General features: G+C 42.4%; 1 protein-coding gene across 1 annotated transcript in view; it reads left to right on the top strand.

The window, feature by feature from the left end:
* Window positions 1-215: 215 nt before the first annotated feature.
* The window catches only part of skap1 (src kinase associated phosphoprotein 1), a 371,132-nt gene continuing 358,004 nt past the window's right edge, over window positions 216-13,343 (top strand). Inside the window, exon 1 of the mRNA XM_043674766.1 lies at window positions 216-516. Within this exon, the coding sequence (XP_043530701.1) occupies window positions 480-516 (37 nt within the window). The 5' untranslated portion in view covers window positions 216-479. The remainder of the gene's footprint in view (window positions 517-13,343) is intronic.

Below are 13,343 nucleotides of genomic sequence, written 5' to 3'. Positions count from 1 at the left end.
CGTTCCTACGAAACGCTGAACATATCCTATCCTTTCAAGGCGCTACATAAATGCAAATTGTCAACTGTTTCAAAAAAGTAATGATAGATTTCCGACATGCTTTGTACAAGATTTATGTTGTCGTGTCTGGCAAGTTAAAAAAAAGTAATGTTTAACATATTTTTTTAAAGGCAGCCTCGCTTCTGGGTCTTGTTAAATCAGCCAATTCCGGTTTTATTAATTAGTAACGTGTATTTGGTATTGAAGCGTTTGCACACACACCTGATATACACCAGGAGACAGACTCAGTCAATTCCACTTAGTCTTTCTATTTAATGTATAACGCAGCTTGCTACAGGGTTCAGTTGGTGTACAACAAACTGCAGCTTTTAACCCCTTCATCCCTTGTCCTCAACTCATTTCCCGACAGACAGAGGAAAAAAGAGGTTTAACGGGGTTTCCGTTTGTCAAAGGTTCTGGATAGTGTGGTACCTTGAACTATGGCCATCCCCGAGGAAATCAAGAGACTTTTGGAAGGTAATATTCTAATTTAAAAACTTAATTCCATTGTTAAACTCCGCTCTTTTATTAGCACCGGGAATAAAGTGATTGTACGTTTCATACTTGTCACTGAACTAGGAACAGTTTTCACCTTGAGATGAACTGATGGATGACTCGTCCAGGACTTTTTTGGGGAGGGGAGCGGTCTATTTCATGACTGGGAAGACACAAGTTTTGTTTTTGGAAGATTAAGAGGTGTTCACATTACAGCCTAGTTACCCTGTCTTCTCTTCCGGAAACATCGATTTTTTTTTGAGAAATTCAACTGAGTGTTGAATTTTACGTGCTTTAATGTCAATTTTCAACGTAGCTCTTAAAGTGGTCTCAACAACGTCTCTTATCAGTTATGATATTTCATCAATTTGTTTGGATGCTATTTCGTTGAAGGGTTGGAGGTGGGCAGAGAACGTTTCAAAGTGGGATCGGGGGAGGAAATTCTATATTAACTTCCTTTTTAAAAGACTCCCTTTCCCAAAGTAAAATCAGCGAATTTGAACCGGAAGTGTGTTTAAATGGAATATTGTGCATGGGGGAGGGCCTTTAGCCTATTGTAGCTGCTATAGATTCGCTCAAAAAAAATCCATTGGTGCCTGTTCGTCAATAGTCCTGTGAATATTTCAAAGTATTTATGCAAGAATCGTCTAAATCTACTTCACGCACCCCTTTTCTGGTAGAATTTTAATTAAAACAGTTCACAGGAATGGAGTGTAAGTATTCCACTGACTTTGGTGTACTGGACAGGTCTGTGTGATGGAGAGGAGGGGATTGATGTGATGTGGTGATATAGTCCTAATGCTGTCCCTAGATTTTGTGAACAGGAAATTGGAACACCATAAGCATGTAGGGCCATGGGGATTAATGAGGAATAGGACTGACTGGCTTGCTGTGTGGTAAACCAGCATAGACTTGACGGGCTGAATGGCTTCCTTCTGTGCTGTGATGTGGAGGGTCCGATGTTGGACTGGGGTGGACGAAGTTAAAAATCACGCATCAGATTATAGTCCAACGGGTTTTTTTTTTTGGACGTACAAGCTTTCAGAGCGCTGCTCCTTCATCAGGTAGCTATGGAGCAGGACCATAGAACACAGAATTTATAACAAAGGATAGGTATCATGCAATTGAAATGATATATTGAACAAGCCTAGATTGTTGTTAAGTCTTTCATCTTTTAGAATGGGTTGCAGGTTTCGGTTCATTAATATGTAAATACCAAAACTTCTTTTATGTCACATTCTCGAGATAACTTAAAGTTTTATTTAAAAAAAAGTGACATTGCAGCTCAGACAATGCATTAAAGATGTGAAGTTAGAGTCTGTCTGTATCCCAATCTTGAGTCAGACTGGTTCTATTTCCAAAGTGGAATTTACAAAATATTAAATGGATTGACTGCCTGCAGATACATCTGCTAATATAAATTCACCCCATAGTTATATATGTGCACATGTGCGAGGGAGTGAGTGTGAGCGCACATGATTTTGTTTCAGATGCATGACACCATAATCTTTTCCTAAAACTTCTGTCACTTATGGTCCTGCTCGACAAATACCCGATGAAGGAGCAGCACTCCAAATGCTAGTCCTTCTGTGCTGTAGCTCCATTTGAAGAGAAAGAACTTCAGTCAGGCATGACATGTACAGTGTTGCAAGAATTCTGTTTCACTCTCTGATATTGGCTCATATCTGATGCATCACTGAGTATTCTAGTTTGGCTTACTTTTTTGGGTATTGCTATGTGTTCTACTGAATTTGGGAAAGAGATTATGCACAGGATGCTCTCCATTTTTGGTGGAATTCCCAATAAAACAGCCTCGAAGTACTACTTGTGGGCTAATGAATCCGATTAGTCGCAGTGTCTTGAAAAAAATGAATCCTGAAAATTGAAAGCATGCAGAAATCAGTCACAGTGGAAGAAAAATGTGCTAATCTTTTAAGAGCAGGTCATGATCTGAATTGATCTGAAGCATCAGCTTGATGTCCTTAATCATATCCAAGTAGTTTGCTGCTTACACTTGAGGGAATTCACAAAGCATTATTCTGCTGCTGTAAAGACAAAACTGGTGAGTTTGCACATGCTCAGGTCAGTCTTTGTTCCATATAACTGATGCTGGAATATGTAGGAAGCAAATTCAACTCTGAGTCTGTGCTGGCATTCGCTTAGATTGAGTTCTGATCTGTATCTGAACTACATTTACCTGACTTCATTCTCTCATGATTGAAAATGTCAAATTGATTAGGTTTAATTATTTGTAATCTTGACTCTTTTTTTTTAAGGGAGTGTACCAGATTTCTACTGTTTAAGTGCTTCTTGATATCACCTACCTCTAATTTTAAGGTGATGTCCCCTTGTTCTTGGTTCTCCAGAATAGTTGTTCTGATCTCTTTTTAACACTTCAGTTGCAAGAGGAGAATCAAGCCGTCTTGCATTCTGTTCTGAAATTATCTCTTGATCTCAATATCATTTCTGGTGAATCTGTGTATTTCACCCAAGGTCAATATTGTTTCCTGTCTGACATCTAGTATCTAGAACAGTGTGTAGAAACTGCTGACTGGGTTTAACCATTGTAGTGCCTTTTAAGATGAAGATTAATGATCTGCAATTAACTGTTACAGTCAGGAGTCGCACAACACTAGTTCAACAGGTTTATTTGAAATCTCAAGCATTTGGAGTGCTGCTCTGAATGTGGGTAATGTGGAGGTGTCAAAGAAACTTCTAATCAACTGGACCGTGATCTCTTGTGACTATGAAAGTAATGAGGAGCTGGTGATCCATGCTGAACAGCAAGCTATTCCTTGTGGATCATGTCTCAAACTGCAACTGCATTTTGTTTTTTTTCTTTTTTGAAGAATGCATAAAGATAGGTGTTAAGCAGTTAGTTTCAACTCTACTGGAGTGGACTACTGGGAGTGAAAATTCTCAGGTGTATCTGCTTGGATTTGAGCATTGGCATGCTGTGAAAAGCAACAGTTAAAGGACTGTACCCAAACAAACCTAATGTTACTGATAAGGCCTTCTCTTGTGATTGCTGCAAACCAGTCTTTAAAATGGAATCTGGGTAAAGGAACACCCATCAGGCCTACAAAAGCAAAAGCAGTCTCTGAATGACTGTACAATTACCAAGGTTAGTGCTAACAGTAACCTGCACTGTAACGGTCACAGCATTCAATTAGTCCCAGCTGCTCTTTGTGAACAATTTGCACTGATCCATATTTTAAAAAAAATGTTTTTTGACTCACCTCTCTTCTATTTCTATCTGTACATGATGGGCTACTAATTCTTCTTGTATTCTGTAATTAATAAACCCAAACTTGTTAGTACATGGAACAGCACAGCACAGGAACAGGCCCTTCAGTCCAAGATATTGTGCTAAGCGTTGCTTCTTTTATATGAAATATACAGCAAACGGAAGAACCTTGGGAAAAGTTGATGAGCAGAGAGATCTGGGAGATCAGGTCCACACCTGAAGGTTGGTGCACAGGTGGATAGAGTGGTCAAGAAGGCATATGGTATGCTTGCCTTAATCAGGCGGGGTATTGAGTATAAGAGCTGGCAGGTCATGTTAAAATTGTACAAGACATTAGTTCGACTGCATTTAGAATATTGTGTACAGTTCTGGGCGCCACATTACCAAAAGGATGTGGACGCTTTGGAGAGGGTGCAGGGAAGGTTAACAAGAATGTTGCCTGGTATGGAAGGTGCAAGCTATGAAGAGAAGTTGAGTAGGTTAGGATTGTGTTCATTAGAAAAAAGGAGATTGAGAGGGGACTTGATTGAAGTCTACAAAATCATGAAGGGTTTCAGGGTAGATAGAGATAAGCTTTTTTCCCAGGGTGAACAATTCAGTAACAAGAGGTCACGCTTTCAAGGTGAGAGGTGAAAAGTTTAAGGGGGATACATGCGGCAAGTACTTTACACAGAGGGTGGTAGGCGCCTGGAATGCGTTGCCAGCAGAGGAGCTAGAGGCAGACCGGTAGATTCATTTAAGATGTCTGGACAGATGCGTGAGTAGGTGGGGAGCAGAGGGATGCAGATGCTTAGGAATTGAGTGACAGGTTTAGACAGTGGATTTGGATCGGCTCAGGCTTGGAGGGCCAAATGGCCTGTTCCTGGGCTGTAAATTTTCTTTGTTCTTTAAACATGATGCCAAATTAAACTAATCCCTTCTGCCTGCATTTGGGCCATATCCCACCATTTCTTGCATAGTCTTATCTAAAAGTTCCTTTAAACCCCTATCGTATCTACCCCCATTCACCACTCCGGCAGCGTATTCCAGAATCCTACCACTCTGCGTTTGAAAAAAAAACTTGCCCCTCAAGTCTCCTTTGCACTCTTTTTTTTCCCCCCCCACCTTTAAATGCATGCCCCTAGTACTATTAACTCAAGCAAGCCTGGTTAACTTGTCTCTGTTTTAAAAACACAAATTAATTTGGAAATGGGGAAAATATGCCTACAAGGGGAGGAATCCTTTTTAAATTAATCTAGTTGCAACCAACTGAGGGCATTGCTGAATGAAGAAGGGGAGCCAATTTATCTCTGCTCATCTAGGCGCTTAATAGTTTGGGGTATCCCATCTGAAGCTGTAATAAATTGCAGAGTCTCACATAGGATCCGATCATAGCTGAGCAGAAAGCTGGTGGCGATAGTCGTGGTGGCTGTGTGAAATATTTAACTCTGGAATTGAAAATCATTATGACATATTGGCTTGAATACATCTTGGAATTGGAACTCATAAGTGCAACATACTGAATTAAAGATGTAACTTGAGTCCATTGTTTTGCTCAAACATCGTCACTGAGATACAATCCAAGGCCCAAGCAAATCTCACCAACCAACCATATCCAAAAGTGAGTTAGAAATGTTGCTACAGTTATAATGTAGGAAATGGTGGGCAGTTTGTGTCGACAAGTTCCTGCAATTGGCACATTTTCAAGACAAATGTATTCATCAAGTATCTCCATGTTAGAAAATTAATTTGATTACTGTCTCGTGACCAGTGAAGAAAAACTTCATTTGATTGTGACCCCACTCTTGTTTCAGCGACAGGTATCTACTCTGGCTCTGACAAGTATTTTTTAATGAATACTGTTACAAATTTCTGCTGAAAGTTTCAACCAAATAGATGTGTCACGGAAATGTGTTTTTCAGTGACTGGGCTGACTTGTGGTGGAGGGGAGTGTGTTGCTGGGAAACGTACTGCAAATGTTGAAGCACTGTGGTAATTTGAAGGGATGCTTTTTTTGACAGGAAGCTTCACAAAACAATTCAAAGTGTATTATTGGTGTTCTGTCTTGATGTGCAAAGAGTGAAAGACATTTGCAGCTGACTGTGCAAGCTGGTGGGTGTTCTTGCTAACTGCACAACTCTTAATGCACAACACTGACATTTGAGAACATATCGCCAACCAAGTTTTTCAGATTAAGTTGCTTTTCTGACTTGCCTCTTTGTTCAGTCATAAAGAAAGAAAAACAACGTAACGCTCCCTTTTTGCACACAATCTCATTTAATCAGGTGCACATGTTGCGTTCATGCTATTTTATAGGTTAGAGATTTTCCCAACATTCCTCCCTTGAACAACTCCAAGACAGATAATTTGATCATTTTTATTTTATGGAACTTGCTGTACTTCTTAGTGTCTGCATTTATTAAACCCTCATGCTGCTCTGAAAGCTGCTACACCAATGCAGCTTTGTTCTTGCCAGTCTTGCAGAGCAGGAGGAAGCCTTGAAGTAATCCTGGACCTTGATCCGAATGTAATGGCCGATGCTGCATTTATTAACTTTATTAACAAAGCTGTAGTCCAATGCATCATTGCTAAACCCCAGATGGCTTCAAGAAACAAGTTTCAGAAAGTAATATAAAACAACGAATTAGTTCTGAAGAGGGGTCACTGGACTGAAAACAATGACTCTGTTTCTCCCTTCACAGATACAACCACACCTGCTGAATTTCTCCAACAGCTTGTTTTTGTTTGTTTCTCTTTTTTGAAGATGACGCTAACTCTGCTTGTCCGGATAGTTTGAAGTCTGTGGAATTCATGTTTGTCCCTACAGCAGTTCTCATAATCTCTGGACATCCTAAACTGTTTGTACGGCCAATAAATTATTTCAGTAGTGACTACTCTTGCAAAGATATAACAATGCATTTGTGTGTGGCAAGGTTCCACAAACAGTAATCAAAGTCACACAACACCAGGTTAAAGTCCAATAGATTTATTGAAATCACAAGCTTTCGCAGCAGCTTACCTGACAAAGGAGCAATGCACCGAAAGCTTGTAATTTAAAATAAGCCAGTTTCACTATAACCTGGTGTGTGACTTCTGACCTGTCCACACCAGTCCAACACTGGCACCTTCATATCATTGCACTCACCAGATAATGTGTGATCGAGAGATAAATATTGGCCAGAAGTCATTGGGACATTCCATCTCTACCCAAAACAAAAGGAACTTCAATTCAATATATTGTCTGACAACACCAACTAAGTAGCACTCCTTCAGTTCTGCAGTTGAGTGTCAGCTTAGATTTTTGTGTTCCATCTAAACGATATTTCAATACAACTTCTCTGACATTGAATCATCTATATTTTACAATGAGTACAATCCACCTAAGTTACTGTTGCAATTCTCTCAGATATTTCTCCCTGCTCTTTTCTCAGTGAGTTTCAATAACCTGGAATAGCTTTTTTCACAAGGATGTCTCAGTCACCATACCCAGTATGATGTGATCAAATTCAATGACAGAAAGTGGTTCTAATGTACAAGTTGGGACAGGCACTTCTGAACAAGTTTAAACTTCTAGACTATTTGAATTAGGCGCTCCTTCGACATTATGCAAAGTAAGCTGGAAAACTGATGCTAATATTTTAATGTAGGTTAAAGTTATATTTTTACCTGTACTTGACAGATGTAGGCTCTTTCATAAGGGGATACACCCCCAATTTCCAAGGTTATTTTGCAAGACTCCTTTAAATTACTGTGAACAAGCAAAAATTGTGGATGCTGGAAATCTGACCCCACCCCTCCCAGTGCTGGAGGGACTCAACTGGCAGCATCTGGTGAGAATCCGGTTGATGTTTTTGTTTTTGAACTGAAGAAGAGTCCTACTGACCTCAAAAATTTACCACTTTCTTTCTCCAAGATGCTGTCAGACCTGCTGAGATTCTTCAACATTTTTGTGTGTATTCCTTTTAAATAGCTGGGGTGGTACAGTGGCTTAGTGGTTAGCATTGCTTTCTCACATTCAGGTTAGACAGGCAGGAGGATGGAAGAACACAGCAACCAGGTCGTACCCTCTACCTCTCTTCACCTATCCCCACTTCACCACCCTGTACCCGCTGCCCCCTTTATCTGCAGCCACCCCCCCCCCCCCCCCCCCCCCCAAATGTCCCTCCTGATGCTGCCTGCCTTGCTGTGTTCCCCCAGCCTCCTGCCTGTCTACTTTGGATTCTAGCATCTGCAGTTTTTTTTTGTCACTCTCAATGTCGGGGATCTGGGTTCAATTCCACCTTCAGGTGACTGTCTGTGTGGAGTTTGCACATCCCCCCTGTCTCTGTGTGTGTTTCCTCTGGATGCTCCAGTTTCCTCCCACTGTTCAAAGATGTGCAGATTAGGTGGATTGGCTATGTGAAATTGTCCATAATGTCCAAAGATGTGCAGGCTAGATGGATTAGACTTGGGAAATGCAGGGTTACAGGGAAAGGATAGTGGGAATGAATCTGGGTGGGATGCTCTTTGGAAGTTAGGTGTGGAGTTGATAGGCCGAATGGCCTGCTTTCACGCTGTAGGGATTCTATGAACTGTGTCAGGGACTTGCGTCTCCATAAAATAATGCTGGAGAAATTCAGCAGTTCTGGCAGAATCTGTGGGGAGAGAGAGTTAGTGACTGAGTTCAGTATGATTCCCCTTTGGAATCCAATGTTAATTCAGTATCCCTGTTGGGGTTGGAGGTGGTAGGAGAGTGAGAGAGAGAGGCTGACTTACAATTAGACCTGAGTTTCTTCAGCACTCTTTATTTTAATCTTGGATTTCCAGCATCTGTAGTAGTTTACATTTGTATAGTGTCTTTTTATGACTGCAGGAGTGTGGGTGACTTAATTTTGAAATGGCCCATAAGGTACTGAAGAAAAGTCCCTGTGAAAAATGTAATATGATGTCTTCCTTGCCTTTTGAAGCATCAACCCAGCTGAAATAAAACCTCCGCCAAATAGTAACCTGCGCCATTTCCCCCCTCCACCCTCTCAAAACCATGAGGTAAATGGATTCTGAAAGACTTTTGCATTCCATGTCTAACCAAAGTGAAATCATAGCTGTGTGTTCTCCATCTGTGTTTTAAAATAGAGTGCTCGCCTGTTTTATCCCATCATATTGCCCTCCAGACCTGGATTTCAAGGCAAAAAGCCAGCATTTCAACCACTATGCTGGTCTTTTTTTTAATGTTTCATGTAACTCTGAAACTTGGCAATCTCTCAAATTAATTTACAAAGAAATTCTGTGCCTGAATAAATATTTATTTGTGTAAACTTCACCCTAAAAATAAGACTGATTAGCTGGTCTATATACTGGAACCATTTAGTCATTCTTCCATAACTTGGTCCAAAAAATACATGAGTCGAAACACTTTTAAAAATTTGTATACATGGGAGAATTTTCTCAAGTGGATTGACTGTGCTTAGTGAAGTGAACATTAAGTACTTGGCAAGTGTACCAGGATGTAAATGTTTAAATGTGCTTGGGTAACAAATCCCTTTTTTGCTTTCCCTGCTGAAATAAATGGCAAGGGATTTAGCCACCTGGAATTGTGCAGCAGGAGTGCACGGCAAGGGGCTTGTGCCACAGGGATTCTGCACAATAGTGAATGGAAAAGTCAGTCGAGGAGAAAGCCAAGAGGAAAAATTAAATGCTTAATGCACTTTTCATAATTTGTCTTTCTTCCATGATATTTCGCCAGAGTGTAGTAGTTTACCATGAAGTAAACGCATGAAGCAGGGTGTTAATATTGTGACTTTTTGTTATGACCTAATTTAATTTCTGGGTTCATTTTCACTGAGTCTTGCTAATGGTTTATTGCATTCACATATTGCTAGGCCAAGAGCAGTTAGTCGGAGGAAGAGGTTTAGTCCCTTATTTCTGCTGATTCTGGTGTTTTAGAAAGTTCTTGCAATCTCTTCCTGTGAGAGAGGAGGGAATTTTCAGAATCCATTCCTGATGCAGTGCCTTCTACTGAGATGGCTGTATGTTGAAAGACAAAGTTGCCCACAAATAGCTAACTTCCCATTTTGCACCTTTGGGTATAAGGTATGGAAGTATGCAAATTACTACTATGGATATAAGAGGGTGGCAACACCTCCTTTATCCTTTGGGAGAAGATAATTATTGGTTGACTTATTTGAGGATTTGTGATTGCCTTTTTTTTTAAGAAAAGGCATCAATAAAGCTAACAAATCTATTTTTAAATCAAACTGGTGCATCGGCACTTCCTTGGCAAAAGGAACTGCCATCCTTTGTCTGGTCTGGCCAATCCTTTCTTGTGCCATGTGGTTGCCTTTCTTTCCAGCTGTCTGAAGTAGCCTGGTTATTACTTGGTTGAAGGCATTAACTACCCCAAGAGGGTGGCAAGTTTATCAGCTGTAGATATTAGCTTTTTTTCATTTGATATACCCATCTCCAACAAAAGTGACTGCTGCTCCATACTGGAGGTTATTTTGTGAGGGGATAGTGTCTATACGTCATTCTTAATCAGTTGCAGATGTGTTATTATTTTCTGCATTTATCATGCTGTGTCATTTAGATTTTCATTCTGGCTTATTTAATAGTTTTAAAATCACTTCATTATTCTCAACTTCTTCGTGACTCATGGTGATGAATGACGATCAGTCCTATTCTGTGGATGTGTATTTAAGACAACATCTTTTAAAGGGCTTTCTAAACTTACACACCTGCTGGAAGAAAAGCACTTTATAGAACTTGTCGAATGTCAACTTGGATTAATTCAGTAGATTATCTGATAAATTAGTTACTTGAATCCTTCTGGTTGTCTTTTCTGAAGTTGTTGTTTCGAGATGTGCTCTGGCACTGATTGCTCATTTTTAAAATTAATTTGTGGGATGTGGGCATCACTGGCTGTTTCAGCATTTATTGCCCATCCCTAGTTGCCCCTAGAGAAGGTGGGGATGAGCTGCTTTCTTAAACTGTGGCAGTCCACCTGATGGGGGTTGACCCACAATGCTGTTTAGGTGGGAATTCCAGGATTTTGACCCAGAGACAGTGAAGGAATGACAATACATTTCCAAGTCAGGACAGTGAGTGGCTTGGAGGGAAATTTGAAGTGGCTGGCATTCCCATGTATATGCTGCCCTTGTCCTTAGACCTGGAAGTGGACATGGATTTGGAAGATGCTGTCTGAGCCTGGTATTTGTATGGCACGAATGTTACTTGCCACTTGTCAGCTTAAGCCTGGATAGTGTCCAAATCTTGTTGCATTGGAACACGGGCTACTTCAGTATCGGAGGAATCGCAAATGTTGCTAAACATTGTGCAATCATTGGCAAACATTCCCACTTCTGACCTTATGATGGAGGGAAGGTCATTGAAGCAGCTGAAGATGGTTGGGCCTGGGATACTACCCTGAGGATCTCCTGCAGAATTATCCTGGAGCTGACCTCCAACAACCACAACCATCTTCCTTCGTGCCAGATATGACTGTAACCACTAGAGAGTTTGCAAGGTTGATGAGAAAGCGTTAGCATTATCTTTTTGAACTGATGTGTTGGGCTCTCCCATCATTGAGGATGGGGATAATTGTAGAGCAGCTTCCTCCAGTGAATGGTTTAATTGTCCACCACCATTAACACCATGATGTAGCAGGACAGCAGAGCTTAGATCTGATCCATATGTTGTGAGATTGCTTAGCTCCGTCTGTCACTTGCTGCTTATGCTGTTTGGCAAGTAGTCCTGTTTGGTAGCTTCACCAGGTTGACACCATATTTTTGGGTATGCCTTGTGCTGCTCCTGGCATGTCCTCCTGCCCTCTCCATTGAACCAGGGTTGATCCCCTGGTGTGATGGTAATGGTTGAGTGGGGGATATCGCAGATCATGAAGTTACAGGTTGTGCTGGAATACAGTTCTGCTGCTGTTGATGGTCCATAGCACCTCATGGATGCCCAGTCTTAAGTTGCTAGATCGGTTCAAAGTCTGTCCCGTTGAGCACGGTGACACAATGGAGGTTATTTTCAATGGGAAGGTGGGACTTTATCTCAACAAGGACTGTGCAGTGGTCACTCTCCTATCAATACTGTCATGGGCAGATGCATCTGTAGCTGGCAGATTGCTGAGGATGAGGCCAAGTATGCTTTCTCCACTTGGTGGTTCCCTCACCACATGTAGCAGACCCAGTCTAGCAGCTATGTCCCTTAGGACCCGAACAGCTCGATCAGTTGTACTGCTGTTGAACCACTCTTGGTGGTGGACATTGTAATCCCCACCTACAGTACACTTTGTGCCCCTGCTGTCTTTAGTCCTTCCTCTAAGTATTGTTCAACATGGAGTACTGATTCATCAGGGAGGAGAAAGTGAGGACTGCAGATGCTGGAGATCAGAGCTGAAAAATGTGTTGCTGGAAAAGCGCAGCAGGTCAGGCAGCATCCAAGGAACAGGAGAATCGACATTTCGGGCATAAGCCCTTCTTCAGGAATGAGGAAGGTGTACCAAGCAGGCTAAGATAAAAGGTAGGGAGGAGGGACTTGGGGGAGGGGTGTTGGGAATGCGATAGGTGGAAGGAGGTTAAGGTGAGGGTGATAGGCCGGAGAGGGGTGGGGGTGGAGAGGTCGGGAAGAAGATTGCAGGTCAAGAAGGCGGTGCTGAGTCTGAGGGTTAGGACTGAGATAAGGTGGGGGGGGGGAAATGAGAAAGCTGGAGAAATCTGCATTCATCCCTTGTGGTTGGAGGGTTCCTAGGCGGAAGATGAGTTGCTCTTCCTCCAGGCGTCGTGTGGCCATGGTCTGGCGATGGAGGAGATCAAGGACCTGGATGTCCTTGGCGGAGTGGGAGGGGGAGTTGAAGTGTTCAGCCATGGGGCGGTTGGGTTCGTTGGTGCGAGTGTCCCAGAGGTGTTCTCCGAAATGTTCCGCAAGTAGGGGGCCTGTCTCCCCAATGTAGAGGAGGCCACATCGGGTGCTGCGGATGCAGTAAATGATGTGTGTGGAGGTGCAGGTGAATTTGTAACGGATATGTAAGGATCGCTAGGGGCCTTGGAGGGAAGTGAGGGGGGAGGTGTGGGCGCAAGTTTTGCATTTCTTGTGGTTGACTGCCCTGGCTGACCCATTGTCTCAGCCTGCTCCTGCCCCACAGAACTCATCTCTGCATACCTCGACATGGTCCTGTCCCCCTTAGTCCAAGAACTCCCCACCTACGTTCGGGACACCACCCACGCCCTCCACCTCTTCCATGATTTTCGCTTCCCCAACCCCCAATGCCTAATCTTCATCATGGACATCCGGTCCCTATACACTTCCATCCCCCATCATGAAGGCCTCAAAGCCCTTTCCCGTCGAACTCACTCTGAACAACTTCTCTTTCCAATCCTCCCCTTTCCTCCAAACCAAAGGAGTAGCCACGGGCACCCACGTGGGTCCCAGCTATGCCTGCCTCTTCGTCGGATATGTGGAACAGTCCATCTTCCACAGCTACACTGGCACCACCCCCCACCTTTTCCTCCGCTACATCAATGACTGTATCGGCGCAACCGAGGAGGTTGAACAGTTCATCCACTTTACTAAGACCTTCCACCCCGACCTCAAATTTACCTGGACC

The sequence above is a fragment of the Chiloscyllium plagiosum genome, chromosome 33 (assembly GCF_004010195.1).
Source record: "Chiloscyllium plagiosum isolate BGI_BamShark_2017 chromosome 33, ASM401019v2, whole genome shotgun sequence".
Taxonomy (NCBI): Eukaryota; Metazoa; Chordata; class Chondrichthyes; order Orectolobiformes; family Hemiscylliidae; genus Chiloscyllium; species Chiloscyllium plagiosum.
This window is presented reverse-complemented; position numbering and strand designations above follow the sequence as displayed.